General features: G+C 34.7%; 3 protein-coding genes across 6 annotated transcripts; 1 reads left to right on the forward strand and 2 right to left on the reverse strand.

The window, feature by feature from the left end:
* The first annotated feature begins 7,328 nt into the window (after positions 1–7,328).
* Positions 7,329–9,388, forward strand: LOC132163593 (DUF740 family protein, putative (DUF740)). The gene has a single exon (XM_059573940.2). The coding sequence runs from the start codon at positions 7,495–7,497 to the stop codon at positions 9,145–9,147; it is 1,653 nt and encodes a 550-aa protein (XP_059429923.2). The 5' UTR covers positions 7,329–7,494; the 3' UTR covers positions 9,148–9,388.
* Positions 9,389–13,233: 3,845 nt separating this feature from the next.
* LOC132164394 (homeobox prospero protein) lies at positions 13,234–14,280 on the reverse strand. The gene is made up of 2 exons (XM_059574903.2): positions 14,158–14,280; positions 13,234–13,849 (listed from the first exon to the last, which is right to left on the reverse strand). Exons 1-2 carry the CDS (start codon positions 14,189–14,191, stop codon positions 13,395–13,397), a joined length of 489 nt encoding a protein of 162 aa, XP_059430886.1. The 5' UTR covers positions 14,192–14,280; the 3' UTR covers positions 13,234–13,394.
* Positions 14,281–15,688: 1,408 nt separating this feature from the next.
* LOC132163967 (protein NRT1/ PTR FAMILY 8.1) lies at positions 15,689–20,041 on the reverse strand. 4 transcript variants are annotated; one of them, XM_059574357.2, is made up of 5 exons: positions 19,812–20,041; positions 18,601–18,783; positions 18,302–18,519; positions 17,437–17,990; positions 15,689–16,727 (listed from the first exon to the last, which is right to left on the reverse strand). In XM_059574357.2, the coding sequence occupies exons 2-5, from the start codon at positions 18,704–18,706 to the stop codon at positions 15,875–15,877; spliced, it is 1,731 nt and encodes a 576-aa protein (XP_059430340.2). In that variant the 5' UTR covers positions 18,707–18,783; positions 19,812–20,041; the 3' UTR covers positions 15,689–15,874. The 4 variants fall into 4 exon arrangements, with proteins under 4 accessions (XP_059430340.2, XP_059430338.2, XP_059430341.2 ...); XM_059574355.2 differs by having other exon boundaries at positions 18,601–18,794; XM_059574358.2 differs by having other exon boundaries at positions 19,679–20,041.
* Positions 20,042–21,543: the final 1,502 nt, after the last annotated feature.

Consider the following 21,543-nt stretch of genomic DNA (forward strand, 5'->3'; position numbering starts at 1 on the left):
AAAAATGGTTAGTACTGTACTGAATATCTTGCTCGCTTTCCTTGCTCGATTGGCAAACATTACATATATTTTTCCCCAGATTTACAATAAATTTGTAATTTGCGATAATCTATTACTTACCGAGCATTTGGTAAAATTGTATTTTAACCTTTAAAATTATAATTTGACATTTTAAAATCGTGCATTTTTAAAAGTATTTGAAAACCGAAATTTTCAAACCACAATTTATTTTATATTTTCAAATCACATTTTTTTTTTTTTTAGAAAAAAAAAAATTTCCAAACAATATATATAGATATTTTTTATGAATTTGTTTAAAATACATTTTTAACCTGCAAAATCCAAAGCCAGACCGACTATTAGGGCTAAATTGCTAAAAAAAATTGGCCTGTTTGGCAAATGCGCTTTTTCATTGTAGCAAAAAATTGATTATGTAAAAAAGTAAGAATGTTTAATATAAAAAAATAATATTTTTTTATTTAAATAATAATAACAAATAATTGATGTAATATAAAAAATAAAAATATTTAAAAAGTTGAATAGTATTTTTAGGCTTTGCCAAACATAGCCTTAAAGCTAATCGGAGGCAATGGGTAAAAAGTTAAAAGGATATGTCGGGCTTTAGGTAGACATTGTGGCGAATCTCCCAGGGACGTTCCAGGGACAATTAGCTTTAGGTCGAGCTTTTATCGAACCGTGAATTTTGAAAGGAACGCCCAAGCAATCAGAACTTTCTCCAAGAATGAACATGTGCATTTTGTTTAAATTGAAATTATAAATAACGATTGTTTGGCTCTCCTTTCCCGAATTTGCTCAGGAAAAATACAAATTAGTGGATTTCTATGCCAATTGTGGTGTCCTTTCTGGGGTTTGACTTTAATTATTAGCATAACACAACAACCAAGTTTTTTCTTCTCTTTTTTGTTTTTGTTTTTTCCCGAGAGAACGAGCCCTCAGCTTTGTTTGGTAAACCCCTCCTTGTCCCTAGAGAGTACATTAATGTGAAAAAAAAAAAAAAAGTAAAAATGCTTAGTATAAAAAAAAAAAAAAAAAAAAAGTACAAAAGTGATATGAAAAAGTGAAAATTTTTTGTTTTATAGTAATTTTTTTTATTTAAATAGTAGTAAAAAATAAATGATGTGATATATAAAGTAAATTATGTGATATAAAAAGTGAAAAAAATGAGAATGTTTTATGTTGATTTTTTTTTTTTTTAAATGAAGTGAATAGTATTGAGGGGAGGGGAAGGAGTTTACCAAACGGGGCAGAGTTATTATAATTTTTAAAAAAATTTGCGTAATAATTCATATTTTATGAAAATTAGTTTTAAGCCTCTGTTAAAATTTTAATGACTAAGTGCCACATGAATTACGCCATTACGGGTCAAATTATTAATGTGATAAGTTTCATGTGAACTTTTACATAGTATTCCATGTTTTAAGAAATAGATTTCTCGTTTTATGGTCGAAATTATATTTCATAGGTATTATAATGATGTAGATATTGCCGCATATGAATATGTTTTCACACCATTCAAAATTTTTAATTAAAATGACACTATAATTATATACACCATTAAATACAACAAAACAAAATTCTAACCCTAAAATAACTCATTTCAATTCAAAATATTACACAAAATGTCAAGTTAATTTACAAAAGAATTATATATCGCCGCCCATAAGGCCATAATTGTCATATCCCAAAAAAAAAAAAAGGCTAAAAACCAAAACATTGTTTGGCATTGTGACAGCTTTTGGGCTTATGGGTTTGGCTCGATCAACAGAAAATTTCGCAATGAACAACAAAATCGCTTTGTGCGGTCTCTTGAAAATAAGAAAAATGCTACATTTCTTATTTATTTATTTTTTTTTAAATTAATTCTCAACTAACATGTCATCATCTTATTAATTGGTGACATATTTTTAAATTTCCTCTAAACCGGTTTGAAGGAAATTTGTGTCATCTCTAGAAATAATTAAGACATTTATTTGGCCAATTTTTTTATTTTTGTTTGTTTACTTTTGCTGTTATTTTTTGTTTTTTCAGTTTGTTATAGAGAAGGTCACCAATTTTTAGTATTTTAATCACTTATAACCCTTTCCCAATTTGACTAAGGGTGCGTTTTTAAAAAAAAATCTGCGATTTTAAATCAAATCGTAACTTTAGGGTGTTTGGGATTGCGATTTTAAAAACGCAAATTTTAAAATCGCAAAAAAATCTGCGATTTTCATAAGCTGATTAGAAGGTGCTTATTTGAAAAAGTGCGAATTTAAAACAAAATCACGATTTCTATTAAAAAAATATTTGGCGCAATAGTTACCTTTTTTAGAACGGGAATGAAAAAAATACCAAGAATACCCACCTAAAAGGCTAAAATATATTAAAACCTTTTTTTTTTTTTTTTTTTTTTCTTCATCATCTCTGTCTTGTTCATCCTTATTCGTAATTTGGTCATGAAATTGCAATTATATGCTAATGTTATCCAAACACTCAATTGATAAAAAAAGTACTTTTTAGTATGTTTTACCAAACGCTAGTGCGATTTTAAAAACTTAATTTTTAAAAACACAATTTTTAAAATCGCACTTATTGAAAATCGCACTCCCAAACGGGCTCTAAAACAAAATCAATGAAAAGGTCCGGAATGTTTCTCTTTTTACCTTTTCCGCTCGAAGAAGGTAAAAAGCTTTTTTTTTAAAAAAAAAAAAAAGTGGTAGAAAGTAGAAAGCTTGTTCTTGTGGGTAAAGCTTGTTCATTATGTGAACGCGTAACTCTCTTTTCAATCAACTTGGGCTCGAAGTGATACTCATTGGCTTTCTTCCTTTTTAGCATTAGAAATTAAAAGGCAAAGAATGAAAGCAAAGCTGTCTGCGCCTCTTTTATCAATAATCCCCCACTTGACTATCATTCCTTTTGTTTTATGGTACAACAACTTGTACTCATGATTCTCGAGCTTTCCTTTTTCTTTTTCTTTTTCTTTTTCTTTTCTTCTTCTTCTTCTTTTTTTTTTTTTTTTTTTTTTTTTTTTAAGGCTATTCTCGAGCTATCAACTTTATATACATCAAGGCCCCAAAATCAAAAGATACCTCAAATGAATAATGCTAAAAATATACTTTTATTCTAATGTGTCAACCTTTAAAATGTTCATTTATCTATTTTTTTTTTTTTAGAATTCAATATATAATTAAATGCTAATCAATATACATTAGCAGTGAAAATAATTTAATTATATAAGTATATCCGGCCACTGCTTTGCTAAAGTGAAATGAAGAAGACTCATCAACAACAAAATCTAGAAAACTAAAAAATATTGAGAAGTTCTTCTGACTTATGCCTACTAGTGAATGTCAATTGATAGACCCTCAATTAGAACTGTTACCTTAATTATTCCTCTTATCAAAGAATAAAATCAAATAAATAATCAATACATATTATTTGATTCCACAAAATAAAAATCAATAATGAATTCAAATATTTGTTTCCACAATAATTAAATCAACAATTTAATTCATAATATTTGATTTCACGGAATAAGCTTTAATTGGAATAAATCACTGAACACCGTAATTATATATATTTATAATCATAATAATATATGTGACATAAGGGACATACTTTAAATGAAATTTCTTACATTTTTTACCACTAAAATGAGAGGAGAACACTAGAAGAATACCTAGTATTTTCTATATATGGTGAATATATCATTACCTAATTTAAAATTTTCAAATGATGTGACACTATATATACCGTTAGATGTAATAAAAAAAAAAATCTTGACCATCAATCTTGATTTTTGTTTTTATTTTTTATTTTTTCATTCCAAGTTCTATACCCAATTATAGTAGTAGCAAAGAGAAATGCTAGAAAGCCAAACAAATGAACCGAGAAAAATGTCCAAACTGACGTGACAATGATTTTTAAATTAAAAAAATGCAATTATTTCTCATTTGTCTGTCACTCACGGTCTACCACATCAGTTTGAAAATTTTTCTAAGTTCATTTGTTTGGTTCTGTAGCATTTTTCAGTAGCAAAAGTCGGAAAAAAAAAAAAAAAAAAAAACATGTTTTTTATGTGCCGGACATAAATTAGCTACAAACCATTTATTAAATTGCCAAGTGTCCTTTAACACGTGAGAAACGTATACTATTAAAAAAATATTTGTGCTTCCCAAGACACACTTAACAATTTATTAGATTGATTTATAGCTAATTTTTGTCGTTATGTGCTTACAAAGAGATTGCTACACTGATTGAATTATATGATTTACACTAATAAAAATAAAAATATTATTTCAATTCATATTTTTGTTTCTTCAGCATCACCTTCTCTCTCACGTGCCTATTTATTGCCTGAAAAGGTAACGTGGAAGAAAAGAATAGAGGGAAGTTGAGATAGGAGTATTCATTGATAAATCCAAAAAAATAATGTTTAATTTAAGATCAAGTAAGATCCTGAGGGTTTTTATGTAATTCTCCATAAAAGAATTGCATCACTGAAGTTTTCCTCATCCAACCTTATTCGACAAATATAATAAACCGACTGTTGTCTCTCCTAGATTTGAACTCTTAATCTTGTTGAAATTTTTCTATTCATATTCAAAAAAATCTCTTTCTAATAAGGGCCCGTTTGGGAGTGCGATTTCAATATGTGCGATTTTAAAAATTGCGTTTTTAAAAATTGTGTTTTTAAAATCGCTACTTTTTAAAATCACACAAGCGTTTGGTAAAACATACTAAAAAGTACTTTTTTAATCAATTAAGTGTTTGGATAACATTAGCATATAATTGCGGTTTTATGACCAAATTACCAATAAGGATGAACAAGACAGAGAGGATGAAGAAAAAAAAAATAAAAAATAAGGGTTTTAATATATTTTAGGTGGGTATTCTTGGTACTTTTTTCATTTCCGTTCTAAAAAAGGTAACTATTGCGCCAAATATCTTTTTAATAGAAATCGTGATTTTGTTTTAAATTCGCACTTTTTCAAATAAGCACCTTCTAATCAGCTTATGGAAATCGCAAATTTTTTTGCGATTTTAAAATTTGCGTTTTTAAAATCGCAATCCCAAACACCTTAAAATTACGATTTGGTTTAAAATCGCAGATTATTTTTTTGAAAACGCACTCCCAAACGCACCCTAAATCTTGAATGCTCAATCCAAATCTATAATTTATCAATTTTTTTTAATCAATCTTTGTTATTGGATTGTCCAAATTTATATTTACAAAAAATTGGATGGCCTAAGAGAGAGGTGTTGTAAGCATTTACATCCGACTTAAACAAAATTTCTCTCAATTTTAGCTTAAAAGTCATTTTATTTTAACGCTTAACTTTTTGAAAGCGCACATATCAAATTTGGTGAGTATTGTAGTAGTTCACTAATTTTGGGACAAAATTACTAGCCAAATTTAGCTACATTTTCACTCAAATTTATATCTTGGCTAGCTAAAATAACCTTTGACTAGCCAAGTGTGAATGCTCTAAGGCTCGCCTGTTTGAGTAGATGAATTCCGTATCCTAAATTGCTCGGAGCAAGTGAGTCTCACATGTCCACTCTCATTGTTTGCCCACAAACAAAGTATCTTGATCATAATCCGAATATATTATTTGTCAATTTCTTTATTCACAAACACATATTACATGACGACTATTAAACTAAAATTGTATGAGAGCTCTTTTTATGAGGTTGTGGCACAAACCAAAGCTTTTTGTGTCATCCAATGAAAAGTCGACACATTATCTTGGAACAAGAAAACATATGTTAGCAAAACACCGCATGTAACCTTTATTTCACTCTTAAAAAAAAAAAAAAACTCCCAGCACAACCACCGCCCAAGCCGAATCTCGCTACTCAAGCCGGGATCTCTCTTTGTCTCTGTCTCTCTCTCTCACTGGTAGCTCTAAGCGATGATTCTCAGAGACCTTGGCCTTGGTGGCTGCGTCTAGCACTCTAGCGTGGGTAGTGGTTGTGTGTGCGTTTTTTTGGTGGTGGGGCTTGGACGATCTCATAGCTATTGGGAAGAGAGAGAGATTGAGGCCAGGGTCGACCCAACCACTAGGCGAGTTAGGCTCTCACCTAGGGCCTCAAATTAAAAAATATTTCCATAAAAAAATTTAAAACCCTTATTACCCTCTATATTCATTAATTAAGCCATCTAATCATGATAAATAAGTAATTAAAAAAAGGTCCAAATTTAGTAAGGCCCCAATTAATGAATCCTAATAAAAACAATTTCCATAAAAAAAACAAACAAATTAAACATAGTCAATATATATGCTTAAATTAAGGCCCCCAATTAAAAAATATTTCCATAAAAAAATTTAAAACCGTTATTACCCTCCATATTCATTAATTAAGCCATCTAATCATGGTAAATAAGTAATGAAAAAAAGACTCAAATTTAATAAGGCCCCAATTAATGAATCCTAATAAAACAATTTCCATAAAAAAAATAAAAATAAATACAGTCAATATATATGCTTAAATTAAGGCCCCCAATTAAAAAATATTTCCATAAAAAAATTTAAAACCCTTATTACCCTCCATACTCATTAATTAAGCCATCTAATCATGGTAAATAAGTAATTAAAAAAGCCCCAATTTAATAAGGCCCCAATTAATAAATCCTAATAAAACAATTTCCATAAAAAAAAAAACAAATTAAACACAGTTAGTATTTATGCTTAAATTAAGGCCCCCTACTTAATTTCAAAAAGGCATTAATATCATTTGATTTTCTAACATGCTCAAATAAATAAGGCATTATTTTCAGTTTTTGGACAACATTATCATTTAAAATGTACTAAATATAGGAAATTGAGGAGATCTAAAATGGAGAGGATCCTTTTCCATAAATAAGGCCTAAAAATTGATATCAATAAATAAAAGAATCAAATAATAATAAAGATATTCTTAAATAAAACCCAAAAAGGGAGAAGAATGATTTTTAAATAAAAATACAATTAATATTAAAATAAATATTACTTAATTAATATTAAAATATAAAGAAAAATGTCATACTTAAACTTTTTGCCTAATGTCTTAAAATATATCGAGCTGGCCTGCCTCGGGCGGTAGCTATGCTGGAAGGATTTGCTTTTTTTAAGAGTAAAATAAGGTTTAGATCTTGTGTTTTGCTAGCCTATGTTCTTTTTTATTTCATGGGAATGTGTCAACATGTCATTGAGTGCATCAAAACCTTAGTTTGTGCCAAAACCGTATAACTTATTAACTTATTCTCAAATTGTATATATTTATTGTGGGAAAGAAACAAAAAAATTACCCATATTTTTTGGTTGGTTGGAAGCATAATATTGCAGATAACGAAACAAAGAAAGGGTTTATCCAGGGTTCCAGTTAGCATTCCATTTGTCACTCTCCCTCTGTGCACGGAGCGCATTGGTCACTGCTCTCTCACAGTGGCGACTTAGTCCCATTCCCTTCCACTGCCATGCACCGACTCACAGCCACTCCACGCCTCGAGCCATGACCTCCCAACCCAAGACGCGCCTCTCCAGCTGTTACCGCCACCCAAACATACCCGTCACCGGCTTCTGCGCCTTGTGCCTCAGCGAGCGACTCGCTTCCATCGAACCCGCCACGCGCCAGGAAACTCACGCGCCGGGGAAGTGTGCTGCGGCTGTTAAGCTCCGCCGCTGCAAGTCTTACAATGCCGAGGGATTCTCGGTCACTGCCGCAGCCGCAGCCGCCGCATCCGAGCCGCCGCGTCGTAAGTCCTGCGACGTTAGGGCTCGGAGCACGCTCTGGGACCTCTTCAATCTAGACGACGAGCGGAAAGGGAAAGATCCGAATAGGACGCACGATTTGGGATTGGAGAACCTAGGGTTTGAACTGAGAGAAGACGATGAGAACGAGAGCGAGAATGAGGATGAGAATGAGAATGATCTTGGTGGAGAAGAAATTAGGGTTGCTGAGCCGAATGTAGAAGAGAATGAGATTGCGGAGGAAGAGATAGAGTTCAAGACCATGAAGGAGTTCATAGATCTCGAATGGCGGAGCAAGAGGAGTGGAGGAAGGGACTTCAAGGACATTGCCGGGAGCGTTTGGGAGGCGGCTTCGCTGTTCAGCAAGAAATTGAGGAAATGGGGGCAAAAACCGAAGATAAAGAAGCACAACAATGGTGGTGGTTTCGTGGAGGTTGAGAAGCGGAGTGAGAGGAGGCCTTGGAGGGACACGCAATCGGAGATTGGGAGAAGATCTTGCGATACGGAGCCAAGGCTATCGGTCGATGTGAGGCGGTACTCGTTCGACGAGCCGAGGGCTTCTTGGGACGGGTATTTGATAGGAAAGGCCTATCCGAGGCTTGTTACGCCAATGCTGTCTTTGGACGAAAGGATGAGTCCTGGTGGATCAGCTCAGACAAAGGATTACTATTCAGAATCGATGTCTACATCGTTGCAAAGGCGGCGGAGGAGCTTTGATCACTCCAATTTGCATAGAAAAGGGGGAGGAGCGGAGTTTGATGAGTTGAAATTGGTTTCCAATGCGAATGCGAAGGTGTCTCCAGCGAGCACAGAGTTATTCTACGGTGCAAAGTTGTTGATTGCAGAGGAGGAGGAAGAGGATTTGAAGGATACGAATTCCAAGTGTGAGAAACATGATGGTTTGGAGCTTGTTGAATCTGTTTCCAGAGATGGTGAGGTTAATCAGAAGGGTTTGAAGAAGTTGAACAAGTGGCGCAAAATGCGGAGTATTTTTGGTTTAATACAGAGGCGAAGGGATCGAAAATGTGGGAATGAAGAAGAAGAGGATGTTGGAGGAAATGTGGGTGATCGGCCATTTGGTGAGTCTTGGCAGAAGATGAGGAGGGTGGCCGATGGAGAAGCAAATGGGTCTGTGAGCCAGAAGCTTATCCGCAGCTATAGTGTTAGCTGTAGGAGCTCCGGCAACATGGCCGGATTGTTCAATAATATGAGTGGTGTTGAGACCAAAGGCAATTGTCTGAAGAGAAGAGAAGAGGTTATGCTGCAGCACAACCGGAGCGCGGGATATTCACCAAACAACATTGATAATGGCCTGTTGAGATTCTATTTGACGCCATTGAGGAGCTATAGGAGAAGCAAATCTGGAAAGAGTAAGCTAAGGAGGTCACATTCCATAGCCAGGACTGTCTTGTAAAGGTGCATCATCAACTGCTCTTCTAAGACATATCTTGTTGTAAAGACATATATATATAAATGTGTTTGTTCTTGTTCTTCGGATAAAAGCACATGATATATTGTTATCTTTCCTCTGCTGAACATGTTATTCTAATAATGCCAGTGGTAGAATCAGACACCGAGCGCTTTTATTTCTGTCACTGTTTATGATAATGAGAATTGATATGGCAATGTAGCTTAGCATATGGCAGTTATAGAAATCATTTGTCCAAAGATGCTCTCCGTGTACCTTCTATTGTAACTTCTCATGATCCATTTTTTCCTTAGCGGACTTGTATTGATGCAATTTTGGCTCTAGATTTCTGTGAAAGCATTGATAAATTATGATTTCGGGACGTAACAGTGGGCAAGTGAAATGCAGTCACCCAAGTAATTGTGCAGGTGGCTCTCACAGATGGAATGAATTGAAAATCATTGTAGAGCAGGATCAGGTAGAGATGGTGTAGTTAGATAGGGCATTGTATTTCTTTGTTGCGCTTTTTTGTTTTGGTGAACGGCACCCCGACAGGCTTTTATAGTAGTTCTCGTGGTTCGAGACAGTGATCGTTTGTCTTTGTTTCTGTTTGTTATAGTTATGGAGGCATTAAGTAGATTGATTTATGCTATGGTGAACGAGGAGAAGTGACTTTGGTGTTCTGTTTCTTCAATTTGTTGAATTCCTTTAGATTGAGATGTGGTAGCGAATCAAGCTTTCTTGGGTATCCTCCAAGAGAGAGATGTTTGAAGTCAATTCTTACTTCAATGTTCTTGTTCCTCATGTTAGTACTCTTTTCTCTTGGAGTAGTATTTGGCAGAATAAGACTCCCTTGAGAGTTTTTTTTTTGCTTGGTAGGCTACCTTAGGAAAGTTTCTAACCATGGATAATTTTAGAAAGCGGCATGTCATCGTTGTTGTATTTGTAAGAACTAAGAAGATTGAGAAGTTCATGGACCAACTTTTACCTTATTGTGAGATGGCTAGTACACTTTGGCATACCATTTTCAGTATAGTAGGGTTAGCTTGATCATACCTAATCGAGTGGTAGACCTCTTTGGTTGTTGGGAAGGACATTTTGGTCGGATTCAGAATGTTGCCATATGAAAGATGGTTCCATCTTGCCTTATGTGATACCTTTGGTGGGAAAGAAGTTATCAAAATTTTGAAGGCTGTAAACGGATGGTGATGGAGTTAAAAGATTCTTTCTGCAAGATTATTTTCCATTGGACAATTGTTTTAGACTTAAATATTTTTAGCTTTCATGTTTTTCTTTATTTTTTTTCTTTTTCTAATTAGACGTTCCTCTTATATACAGGTTACTTATTTGCGTTTTTTAATAAATTACATTTACTTATAAAAGGAAAAGGTAACTGCCTAGACGTTTATGACACATATGTAAATTAACTTGATCTTCACCTAAATTAACCATGGAGGGACTATCATGTTTTTTTTTTTTTTTTTTTTTTCCAAGTCAAAGACATCAACAAATAACTCAAAACATTTTTAATGTGTTTTGAAAGTGTTTTTTTTTTGTTTTTATTTTTATGTCACGTGAGAATATTTTTTCAAGACAAAAACAAAAAATACTTTCAAAATACACATTAAGAAACATAGCCTTATGTTTGGCAACCTCTTTTTCCCGTAGCTGAAAATGATTGATGTGGTATAAAGTTTTGAAATTTTTTATATTGAAAAGTGAAAAAATTTTGTTTTGTAGTGATTTTTTAATTTGAATAACAATAAAAAGTGAATGATGTGATATAAAAAGTGAAAAATTTACAATGTTTTGATGTTGATTTTTTTTTTGAAAAATTGTGCTTCAACAGTGACAGAGAGATGAATGGGTTTGCCGAACACATTAGAGCTTTGAAAGCATAAAACTGTATACTTAGAATTTTAGTTGCACTTTCTGTTTATTGAAAGATAAAGAGAAGTTCTTAGCCGTGCTGCCTGTGCTTTAGCTTTACGCATAAAGAATTTGTAAGAGCATCTCCAAGAAAGTAGTTAATTGCATGAAAATAGCTAGATTTGGCTATTATGAGCTAAATTTCATCTCCAGCAAAATGGCTAAACTAACTTTTTTTCTTTGAGTATCTCTAGCAGAAAGTGTAAACTAGATTTTTAGCTAAATTTAGCTATTATACCTTATTTCCTTGCTCCAGCAGTCCTTGTAAAATAAAAATTTCCTTACAATTGCTACAGTTTACAGTAAAATATGAAAGTTTGCTGTAGCAACTTGTAAGTAATATTTTATTATATTTTATATTTCTTTATATTTTTTTAATATTCTCTCTCTCTCTCTCTCTATGGGGAAGACAAGGAAATGATAAAAATATTTAATTAGAGTAGATAATTAAAATAGGTGTTCAGTTGGAGTGTATAGTGAAAAACTAGTATCTAAAATGAAAAAAAAAAAAAAAGTTATTCTCTGAGTAGTTAAAATGAAAAACCTTGCTGGATATGCTCTAACGTGAAACTTTAACTTATTCACTGTTCACATTAGAAAAGTTTTTTGACATTATTTTCTGTTTCCCCCTTTCTTTCTCTCTCTCACTTGCTCTCTCTCCCTCTGGTCGCTCGTTTCATTCATCCAAACCAAAAGTTTGGGCTGAACGCTCGGGCACGACTAGCATAACAGAAACTCCAGCACCAGACGTTGTGCTCCTCTGCTAGTCCCAAGCAAAAGATTTTGTTGGGAAATCTTGGGTTTGTTTTTGGTTTGGATTTTGAAACCTAATTCTTTATCTGGGTTAGTTTTGTTTTGATTAATTTTGCATGTCTAGTATGTTTTGGGGCTTATTTTGGTTTGGGTTTTGAAGAACTAAAAGGCCATTCGCATTTTGTGCCTGCTCCGTTTAGTCTCCTTTATTTTCCCGTGTAGTGAAAATGCAGAACAAAACTTCTACCAGGGCAGACTGCTTTCATGGATTAGTACAAATAACTGCTCACTTTTGAAGGATACGATCAACATAAAATTGGCTGACAATCCATTAAAAGACGCGCACAAGATATTAGTACTGCATACGTGAAACCAGTAGAATTTACAGCACAACACAATAATCAAACTCAACCATGGACTGCAAAGAGTTCGATATAGTTTCAGGCCAACGACAACAGTGCTGCCCCATCAATTATTGATCTTCACATATTTATAATTAAAATCTTTCTCCACCAATCTTTTTGGAGTTGAGGGCCTCTAGAGGGATTATTCATAATTGATATTAAATTTTATAGATTTAATGGTGCATATGTTGCGATCTTATTTAAATTTTTTAAATGATATTACACCATATACACCGTTAAATATTATAAAACAAAATATAGACTACAAAATTGTTCATTCCAGTTTCACTTGAAATGAAGAGGATTATGATCATTTTTACCCTAATCATCCACATTACATCACAGTTTGGCTAAATGCATTCTTTAAATCAAATACGTTAAAGTGGTGACGCTTTGTGAACTCTTGGGTGGAAAGTGGAAACTAGAGGCTTTTTGAAACTTTTTCCCAACAATGTCTAAATTATGTTAATAAATGACTCAATGAGTAAAGTCACGGCTTAAACACCTCTTTTCCATTCACTAAATTTGCAACTATAAGAAGCGGTTAGATGCATCGTATAAGACTAAAAATAGATTGATAAAGAAAAGTATTAGTCATATATGCGTTATAATTCTCAAAATACTAGTCGAAATTATAATTAGAGCCTCAAATCGCTTAAATAATCTAGTCTTACCTAGTAAAAATTCCACCCACCTAATGCAGTATCATAATCTCTCCTACTCAACTCCCCCTGACGATCTCGCAGGATCCATGTCACAATGCAATTCTCTAGTGCCACATGGTGTCGTTAACCTGATTTTGATACCATTTCTAACTTAACAAAAAATCAATGTGGGACTTAATATCCATGCAATATCCTCACAATCCGCCCACCCATATCGATTTGTTTTTTGCGGTGTCACAAAGATGCTGCAAATCAAGACTCCCTTCCCCAATTGCATGCCAAGTTTTGGTGCCCAACCTCTTCGAAGAAAGGGTTTGCAAACATCGTATTAAACAGCCTGATAATGCATAAAATTGACTGATATATTTATCTTTTATTTTTATTTTTTCACTTTTCAAAGCAAGAGCACATACAACGATTAGGGTTTCAGAAAATAAATTAGAACAGAGCTTAATGTTTCACAAAACCATATCACTTACATAATACAACTTGGAAAGAAAACTCATTCAACGTCATGCCCCTTCTCTCGAAGCTCCTGAATGACCTCGTGCCTCATCCTCGACCACAGCTTCTGAGCTTCTTGCTCAACCTTCTTGTTCTGCAAGTCCCTCTGATAGTTATACGCATCCCTGTCCGTTTCAACAACCCCTTTCGGGCCGATTGTTGTGCCGATCATGCCCCCTTTGGTAACGAACTCTTCCATTGCTTCTTCGTCACCCGGGTACGGAAATTCTCGCCGCTCGTAGAGGTGGGCTAATTCTTTTTCTTCCTTGGGTCGAGGCTTCAGCGTCCACCAGCCTAGCGGTGATGTTTCGTTGTAGAGCCAAGCGACACCAAATAGCGTGTACGTGCACAGCAGAGCTTTGCCAATTTGCTTCCAGAAGTGGTAGTCCTCTTTGCCCAGTCCTACTTTCTTCAAGTACTTCTCGGCATTCATCGATTTCACCAGTTGAAAACCTGAAATACGAATTAACCCCCCCAAAAAAAAAGTTCAAACATTTCTCTTAACAATTAGAGGCAAGTAAGTTTCGCGTCTTTGGTAAACCAATGAATGAAATGGGTCAAAAATATGAAGAGGACCATTTCGAACCAGGAGAAACACACCAAAAAAATAGAAGAAAGAAAACAATATCTGGTTGTAACATTTCATCGAACAGTTGGGAGGCAAGTGTTGGAAAAGGCATTGCACTTTCCCTAGTTCAAAGGCAATTTGGAAGATGTAGCTGTTTATTCAGTTTTCAAAGATTAGGCTCTCTTCAGCTTACCTGTTTTGGCTTCTTGATATCGTTTACGAATCATTGAGATTTGTCAGTGTGTGAAGCAGAAACAGCGTTGGAGTGTCTGACGGTTCGATGAGGAACGGGGTGGAAATGGAAAAAGATTCGAGAACAAATGAACAATTATATAGGGTCTCTTTTGGGTACCAGCCCACATGAGCACTAGATTGGACTAATCTAACGTGGGCCTAATACACATGTGCAAAATGAGAAATGGGCCCACCTTGTAGGCATTATAATATATATTACAATGGGAAATGTTAGGTGTTCTTTTAGAGTTCTCCTAGTGTCCTTTCAAGTTTCAACTGTGATGTGGCTTTTAAAATTATCGTTGAATTTGAGATTATCATTATTAACTTTTAATCTATTGGTAATTTTAAAAGCCAAATCACAATTGGAATAACACCTTATATGTATTACAATGTACAATATATTCATTTAGGAAGTTCTATTCTAAAATGAAAAATCGGCATCTGGAGAGGGATAAAGATTCCTTTTAATTGGCTATAATTTGGACAGTCTTACAAAGAGGGTGCTTACGGAGTCCACTTGCCTTGGATTAATTCGGATAGTTAATTATAGGGAATTCCAAATTTCCAATCCTCTAAAAAAGACTAGGACGTTTTGCTTTTTTCTTTTATTCTTTTTGGCAAACACATAAAACACGTAGGGTTGTTGACGAGGCTTTATGAATTTTACAAAATGTTTAGGATGAAAAATTACTAAAGAGGAAGATGACATTTTTAATCGAGGGTTTAACGTTCTAATGGTAGATGTTTGTTTATGTATCTCCTGCCTAAAGAAGAAACATCTACGCACATCTAACAAAAAAAAAAAACCAAAAAACAAACACATGCATGTTTATGATTTCCCAATACTTGCAGCCCATATAAAATATTATGACTCAATATTGGTAAACATCTAATTATGATTATAAGATTTTAGGATTTTTTGAAACTTTAAGCAGAACATCATAGTTTAGTTCTTTTTTATGGCTTTGACTTATGTCTTGTGCCAATGTACATAAAGGACACAAGTTGAAAGTGCCACGTGTTGATGTGATAGCTCCACCTTGCGCCCCGTGCACACATGGTAGAAATGCAAGTCTTGCTTCTTTTTTATTGCTTAAAAGAATGTTTATCTATTTTTTTTTTAAAAAAAAATTATATCTCACTAGGTTGTATCACATCATATATATAAACTTCTCTATTTTATATAATTTTGGGCAGGTCCAAGATATTGAGATTATAGAGGAAAAGAGTCTTTTCCACTCAAGAATTCATGATAAAAGTGAGACATGGCTTCCTTGGTTCAAAATCTCAGAAACAAAATGCACAGCAACTTCCTTAAAGAGAGTCATCGTTGTATTTGAGTTGTTTAGTTTGTTAGACTTGGGCAATGGACTAGAAGTTGTAAATTAGGATACAAGTTGTTCATACAACAGTTCAAATTTTTATTAACAATTTGGTTTTCTAAGATCAAACGGTAACAATGGCTGCCTTGTACGAGTGGGCCTCAGTAAGCATCCAGAAATAGTTCTTGATATATGAAGAGAGATTACATCGGTTTTATTTGTATTGTAGTTGACTATATTTTCTCACCTTCTATTTTACATCAAGGAAAAAAACATAAAGAGACAATTACCTTTGAAGTAGACTTCCAACTGTTTATTAAGCAGGCTGTACATACAAGTGCTTCAACCACCTCATTTGAGAGTCCCCACTGGCCTTTTATATGTGTACCATTTTGCAATGAAGATAAAAGCTCCCAAATTCAGCACACTCAGCACAGCCAAGAGCCAAAAGAAGTAATCAAGATGACCATAATTCAAATTGTCTGGTATCCATCCAATCTTCCCGTGCCTAGTACTCACTTTGGTAACAATGGTTACAAGTAGAGAGCACAAGTAGCTCCCCAGTGCCACGGTGGTTAGTTGGAGAGCAGAGCAGAGACTCCTCATGGCATCAGGTGCCTGCTCGTAAAAAAACTCTAATTGCCCAATGAATGTGAAAACTTCTGCGCACCCAATGAGGAAATACTGGGGAACTTGCCAAAATATGGACATGGGCATGTGCTCAAGTTCATAGTAGTTGTGCTTTCTAACACTTCTAAGTCTTACAAGTTCCAAAATTCCTGCAGATAGCATGGCAAAGATGGATATGAAGAGGCCAGTGCCCATCCTCTGGAGTTGAGTTAGGCCATTTTTATGGCCTGTGAATTTTCTAGCTAATGGGACAATGATTTGATCATAGACTGGGACCCAAAAAAGGACACTAACGGTGTCAAAGATCGACAGAGACGCGGGCGGAATCTCGAAGGAAGAGGGACCAATGTGAATATCCATGATGGAGCCTTGCAACACAAATAAGGTGCCCATCTGATTGTAGACAGTGGCAAAGATGATACCTGTGGCCCATATAGGAAGTAATCGTACAATAGCTTTCAGCTCCTCAACTTGGGTAACAGTGCAAAGTCTCCATGGGTCTACAGAGCCCTTAACTTGATCTGAGCCCTTAACTTGATCTGTTTGCACCACCACTGCCGCTTTGTCAAAGAAACTAAAGCAACAATATAAGGATTCAGAGTAAGTCAGGGAATGCTAATAAAAGTGAGAAAAAAAAAATCTCTCTTACTCTTATACAAAATCATTGTGGGCTGTTAAAGTCTAATTCGCGAGAATTGGATTGTTGTGAGACTTTCATGAACCATGGAATGTATTACTTACATATGTGCTATTACTCCAAAATGACTAATTAAAGTTACACTTAGAGTTCTCTAAAATCACTTACAAAATTCAATCGTACCTAGTAAAGTACCAACGAGGTACTTAGTGCCCACCCAATGTAGGACCAACTTTTTAGGGTATCACATGGACAATTTTGTAAATTTAATGGACATGGAATCCTTACATTTCGTTTCTCATAGCAATGGGATGGTTATTGTAATTTTAAGCACTAAATGATTACATCACAGATATTGAAATTGGGATTCCTATGCTTTTATCTTTCCTTCTTTCTGGTTACTTCCAAAGATAGAATGAAAAACTGAGAATTGTTCATTAAGAAATGTTACTTTGGGTTGCCTAATGAATTAAATCCTGTTAAATAAAGGTTCAAGTTGATTTTGATCCTAAGGTTTGCCAACCCTGGTGGATGGGTGGTCCTTCCACCCTAGGATAAAGCGCCTTAAAGGTGTGGAGAACTGGTTTCTTTATCCTTGCATATTGACTATCATCAATAAGCCAAGCTTTTGAGTTTAGAAACTAACCTGAAGTCTGTTGTGTGATCAAGCTTGCGGCTTCCCCTGATAGCAGATTCTGCATCTGCAGTCCCATACAAAATGGACTTGTCAGCAGGTACTTCAGCCTTGTATTTTCTTAAGGATGCCACGATCACCTGACATATACGTGTTAGAGGGCTGCCTCCAGGTTTCTGGTTCCGATACAACCGAGTACCTGAAAAGAAACTCAATACAGCAATTGCCATGGCCACTGCTGGGATGCCAAAGCCCCATCCCCAACCCACATTGTCTTGTATCCAAACCAGCAAAGAACTAGCAATAAGAGCACCGATATTGATCGAAAAATAGAACCAATTGAAGAAAGAAGCTTTGCGTTTCTTCTCAAACTCATCAGTATCGTCAAATTGATCTGCTCCATATGATGAGACACAAGGCTTAATCCCACCAGTGCCCAATGCAATCAGGTATAGTGCTAGAAAGCACACTGCAGCTTGTTTATCTGTTGCATGACAATTATCTTCTCCATAACATGTTGGCTTTAGGCCAGAGACTGATGCTGACAGTGTCAAAAGTGTCATCCCCTAGGTAAAATAGAAAACGATGTCATCAATGAGCAAGAACAAGGAATACAAACACAAACATGCTCTGAAAACTCAGGTCAAACGTTTGGAAAATCAGAATTACACATGATTAATGTTGACAAAAGAAAGGGTATTCCATTTTTCCTTGGCCATTTGGATATAACTTGCCTATCAAATGCTACCAAAAGCAAAATCATTCATAATTTCAGATGCCCCATAATGGAGTAATGAACTAAGAATGTGCTTCATTAGTTTGACTCTTAGGTACATGAGCTACCTAGTTGAAGAAGTTTCAAGCGAACCAAACTTACAATAACATAGATGATGGAGAAACAGGCAATGGTCCAATATCTTCCAAGATAGGCATCAGCAATAAATGCCCCAATCAATGGGGTGATGTAGCATGTCCCACTCCAATTTGAGGCATTTTTACTAGCAGTAGCACTGTGCTGATGTAGTCGCTTCTTAAAGTATAGTACCAGATTGGAGCTCATCCCATAGTATGCCAATCTTTCACAACATTCATTTCCTGTTGATGAAAGCTGGAATTGATGAGCATATTATTTCCGTAACTCGACTAGTTATATTAGGAGATGGATTACACAAGTACCTAGAATATAGGGGCAGGCCTTCCAGGTTCCAGTTTTTCTTTTATCAGCCTGATTCCCATGGTAATCTACCGTCCCATCTTTCGTGTACACATCATCTTCTGCCATGGCTCTTCAAAAACTTGTGTTTGCTTCCTCTCTCTAGGGGTTTAACTTAAAAACCCGGCAACTTGGTTGAGGTTGAGCTAATAGTGCACTAAACAAGAACCATAAAGTGCATTAATTTTAGGATTGATTAGACGAAAGGAAAAGGAAGTTGGGAATTTTTTAGAATTTTGATTCTGAATTTTCTCTGCTTCCTTGGCAACCACCAAGAAACCCCATTCAATTGTTAGGACTGATCAGAAGCTACATACACAATAATCTGATACATAATCACAAAGTCTAAGAATATATAAAAGCAATGAAAGAAACTCTTGACGGTGTAAGGGAGATAATCACTCAGGAAAGTTTGTGAGGCCTACATGTTGAAACACCACTCTAATCCTATGTAATTTGGATCTCCTTATGTTATATTCATATATTGTTGTGATTATGTCATATGCACTACAAAAAATATAGGTGTTAGGGACGCTTTGAAATGGGGCCGTTTTAACAAATCAACTCAACCATTGTCAATAGTAAACCGACCCCTCTCAGAAGGAGGGGTCGTTTGAATAGTGTTGCATTCTTCAACCAACTCCTTCCTTCTGAGAGGAGACTATATATATATATATATATATATGCAACACACCACACTTTTATTCTGATTGCATTTTTTTTAACAATGGCCGATTCAATAGCTGACTTGGAATTCCACGTCAGCAAAATTAGATAAAAGTGTGGTGTATAAATTTTTTTTAAAAAAAACTAATCTAAATACTCACATATTTATACTCTGACAGTTAATGGGAATCGAAATTACAGTAATTACTGACCAAATTTCATGATCTATAGACATATTATTCATTTGTTCTTTCTTTCTTGAATGGAAATTATGCTTCTACTGTAACTAATTTTTAGGAGCAGAAGTTCAACAGTGAAACACACACCACAGGCACAAAAAAAAGAAGATAGTAGGATGAGGGGAAAACATCAAACCTGGTAATTCACAGTTCATCATATGCATCCAGAAAAGCAGTAGCTGCCTAAAGAATCGAACAAAAGAAGAGCAGTAGAGAGAGAGAGAGAGAGAGAGAGAGAGAGAGAGAGAGGAATTTGCTCATATACACACCACCACAGACACTACAATTCAGGATGACAGTCAAAGCCACGTGATGTTGAGTTCCGGGCACAAAGAGTTAACTACTCTCTGAAAGGTCTGGTCTTTTGCTCTTCTTCTGTGGCCACCATTTTTCCAAGCTGGGACTCGGAGAGAGTTTGGTGTGTCATCAGTCACTACTCAAATGGAGTCAATGGACAGCAAAATCCTTCAAGAGTCTCTCATTACTGCACAAGTAGCCGAAATCTAAAGATGGATATTTTGTTCTGACTAGAAAATAAGGAAACGGCACGTCATCATAAAGGATTTTTTGGGTCAAAGTCCACTGACGCGGCAAAAGTTGCTGTTTGCTTCTCCCAGTTCTTGGGCTCCGTTTGGCAAGGGCCTTCACTATTCATAAAAACAAAATTAAACCTTTATCGTTTTTACTTTTTTCTATCATATCAATAAATTTTTATTATTATTTAAATAAATAAATTATTACAAAATAAAATTTTTCATACTAAACACTTTTACACTTTTCTCACATTAATAAATTTTTATTACAGAAAAAAGTCTAAAAAAGCCTCAAGGCTCTTTCTAAACAAAAATTAGGATCCTTTCCATTTCATTTGAACTAGATCCCGTTAATTATATTTGAAGGGATATTATTGTCTTTTCATTTTTTAGGAGACAATAATACCCTTCCCAATAAAACTAACTGGATTCAAATAGTTTTTAATATATATATATATATATATATATATATATATATATTTTTTTTTTTGAAAAAGTGTTTTAGTATAATATAAAGATAAAAATAGTTTTTAATATTTGTGTTTTAAATTATTTATTAATATATTTCTTTTAAAAGGAAAAATATTATTTATTATTTATTAATAGCATTCCCCTTATTTGTTTTAAAAGAAATGTTGATAGTTATTATTATTACTTAAAATAAATAAATAAATAAAAAATAACTAAAATGAAGAAAAACAGACACAGTGATCAGATCCAATTCATTTCTCATTATGATATGAAGGAATTGGAACACTAGTAGAGATGAGATAAGAGTGCTGGCTCCACTGCAAAAAAGGATGGATTTATAATTGTACAGGGGCACGCCAGCCGCCGGTGCTCGGTCAACAATAGTTTGCGGAGGACATGGAGGGCAGTGCCATCGAGGTATTCAAAGACATGCTCTCGCACAATCCTGGGGAGTTTTGTAAATTTTGTATTCTCTCGCACAATCGTGGGGAGTCGTCTGCTTTGTATTTATAGAAGTATGAGTTACAATGTACACGGGTTGTTACAATGCAAGGTAGAGCATACAACAATTTGATGAAAGGATAGCACGCCAGGTGTTTGACAGAATGATTAACTCAAGTATTAGATTGGTATTTATCTTTATCTCCACTCGGTTCTTGTTCCAATCCCTTCTTATCAGAATGAGAATGATTTGGATTAGGCATTTAGGCTGATCACTGTGTCCATGGACTTTTGGGTATCCTTAATTTTCTAACCTACACTTGCAGAGATTCAAAATCTTGCCCTCTTTTTTGGTAGAACCTGAGTTGGCTATTCTGATTAACTTTCTTTCTTTTTCTTTTTCTTTTTCTCAATATTTCTCAATAAATCCATATATCTGAAAATTGTGATGCTTTTATATCGATCATATTATGATAATTCATCTACTTGTTTCAAGGGCCTTGGTAGAAAAGAGCTACGGGTTGCAAGTAATTTAAAGTACTTGTCACCGAGGAAA

This window comes from Corylus avellana, chromosome 8, assembly GCF_965113065.1.
Source record: "Corylus avellana chromosome 8, dhCorAvel1.hap1.2, whole genome shotgun sequence".
Classification (NCBI taxonomy): Eukaryota; Viridiplantae; Streptophyta; class Magnoliopsida; order Fagales; family Betulaceae; genus Corylus; species Corylus avellana.

Bases quoted from the DNA above. Each gene is read 5' to 3' on its own strand.
- LOC132163593 (XM_059573940.2), top strand. From the start codon at position 7,495: ATGACCTCCCAACCCAAGACGCGCCTCTCCAGCTGTTACCGCCACCCA.
- LOC132164394 (XM_059574903.2), bottom strand. From the start codon at position 14,191: ATGATTCGTAAACGATATCAAGAAGCCAAAACAG. The intron at 13,850-14,157 runs GTAAGCTGAAGA...TTCGTATTTCAG, and splicing joins ATATCAAGAAGCCAAAACAG to GTTTTCAACTGGTGAAATCG.
- LOC132163967 (XM_059574357.2), bottom strand. From the start codon at position 18,706: ATGGCAGAAGATGATGTGTACACGAAAGATGGGACGGTAGATTACCAT. The intron at 18,520-18,600 runs GTACTTGTGTAA...TTTCATCAACAG, and splicing joins GGCCTGCCCCTATATTCTAG to GAAATGAATGTTGTGAAAGA. The intron at 17,991-18,301 runs GTAAGTTTGGTT...TATTTTACCTAG, and splicing joins TCTCCATCATCTATGTTATT to GGGATGACACTTTTGACACT.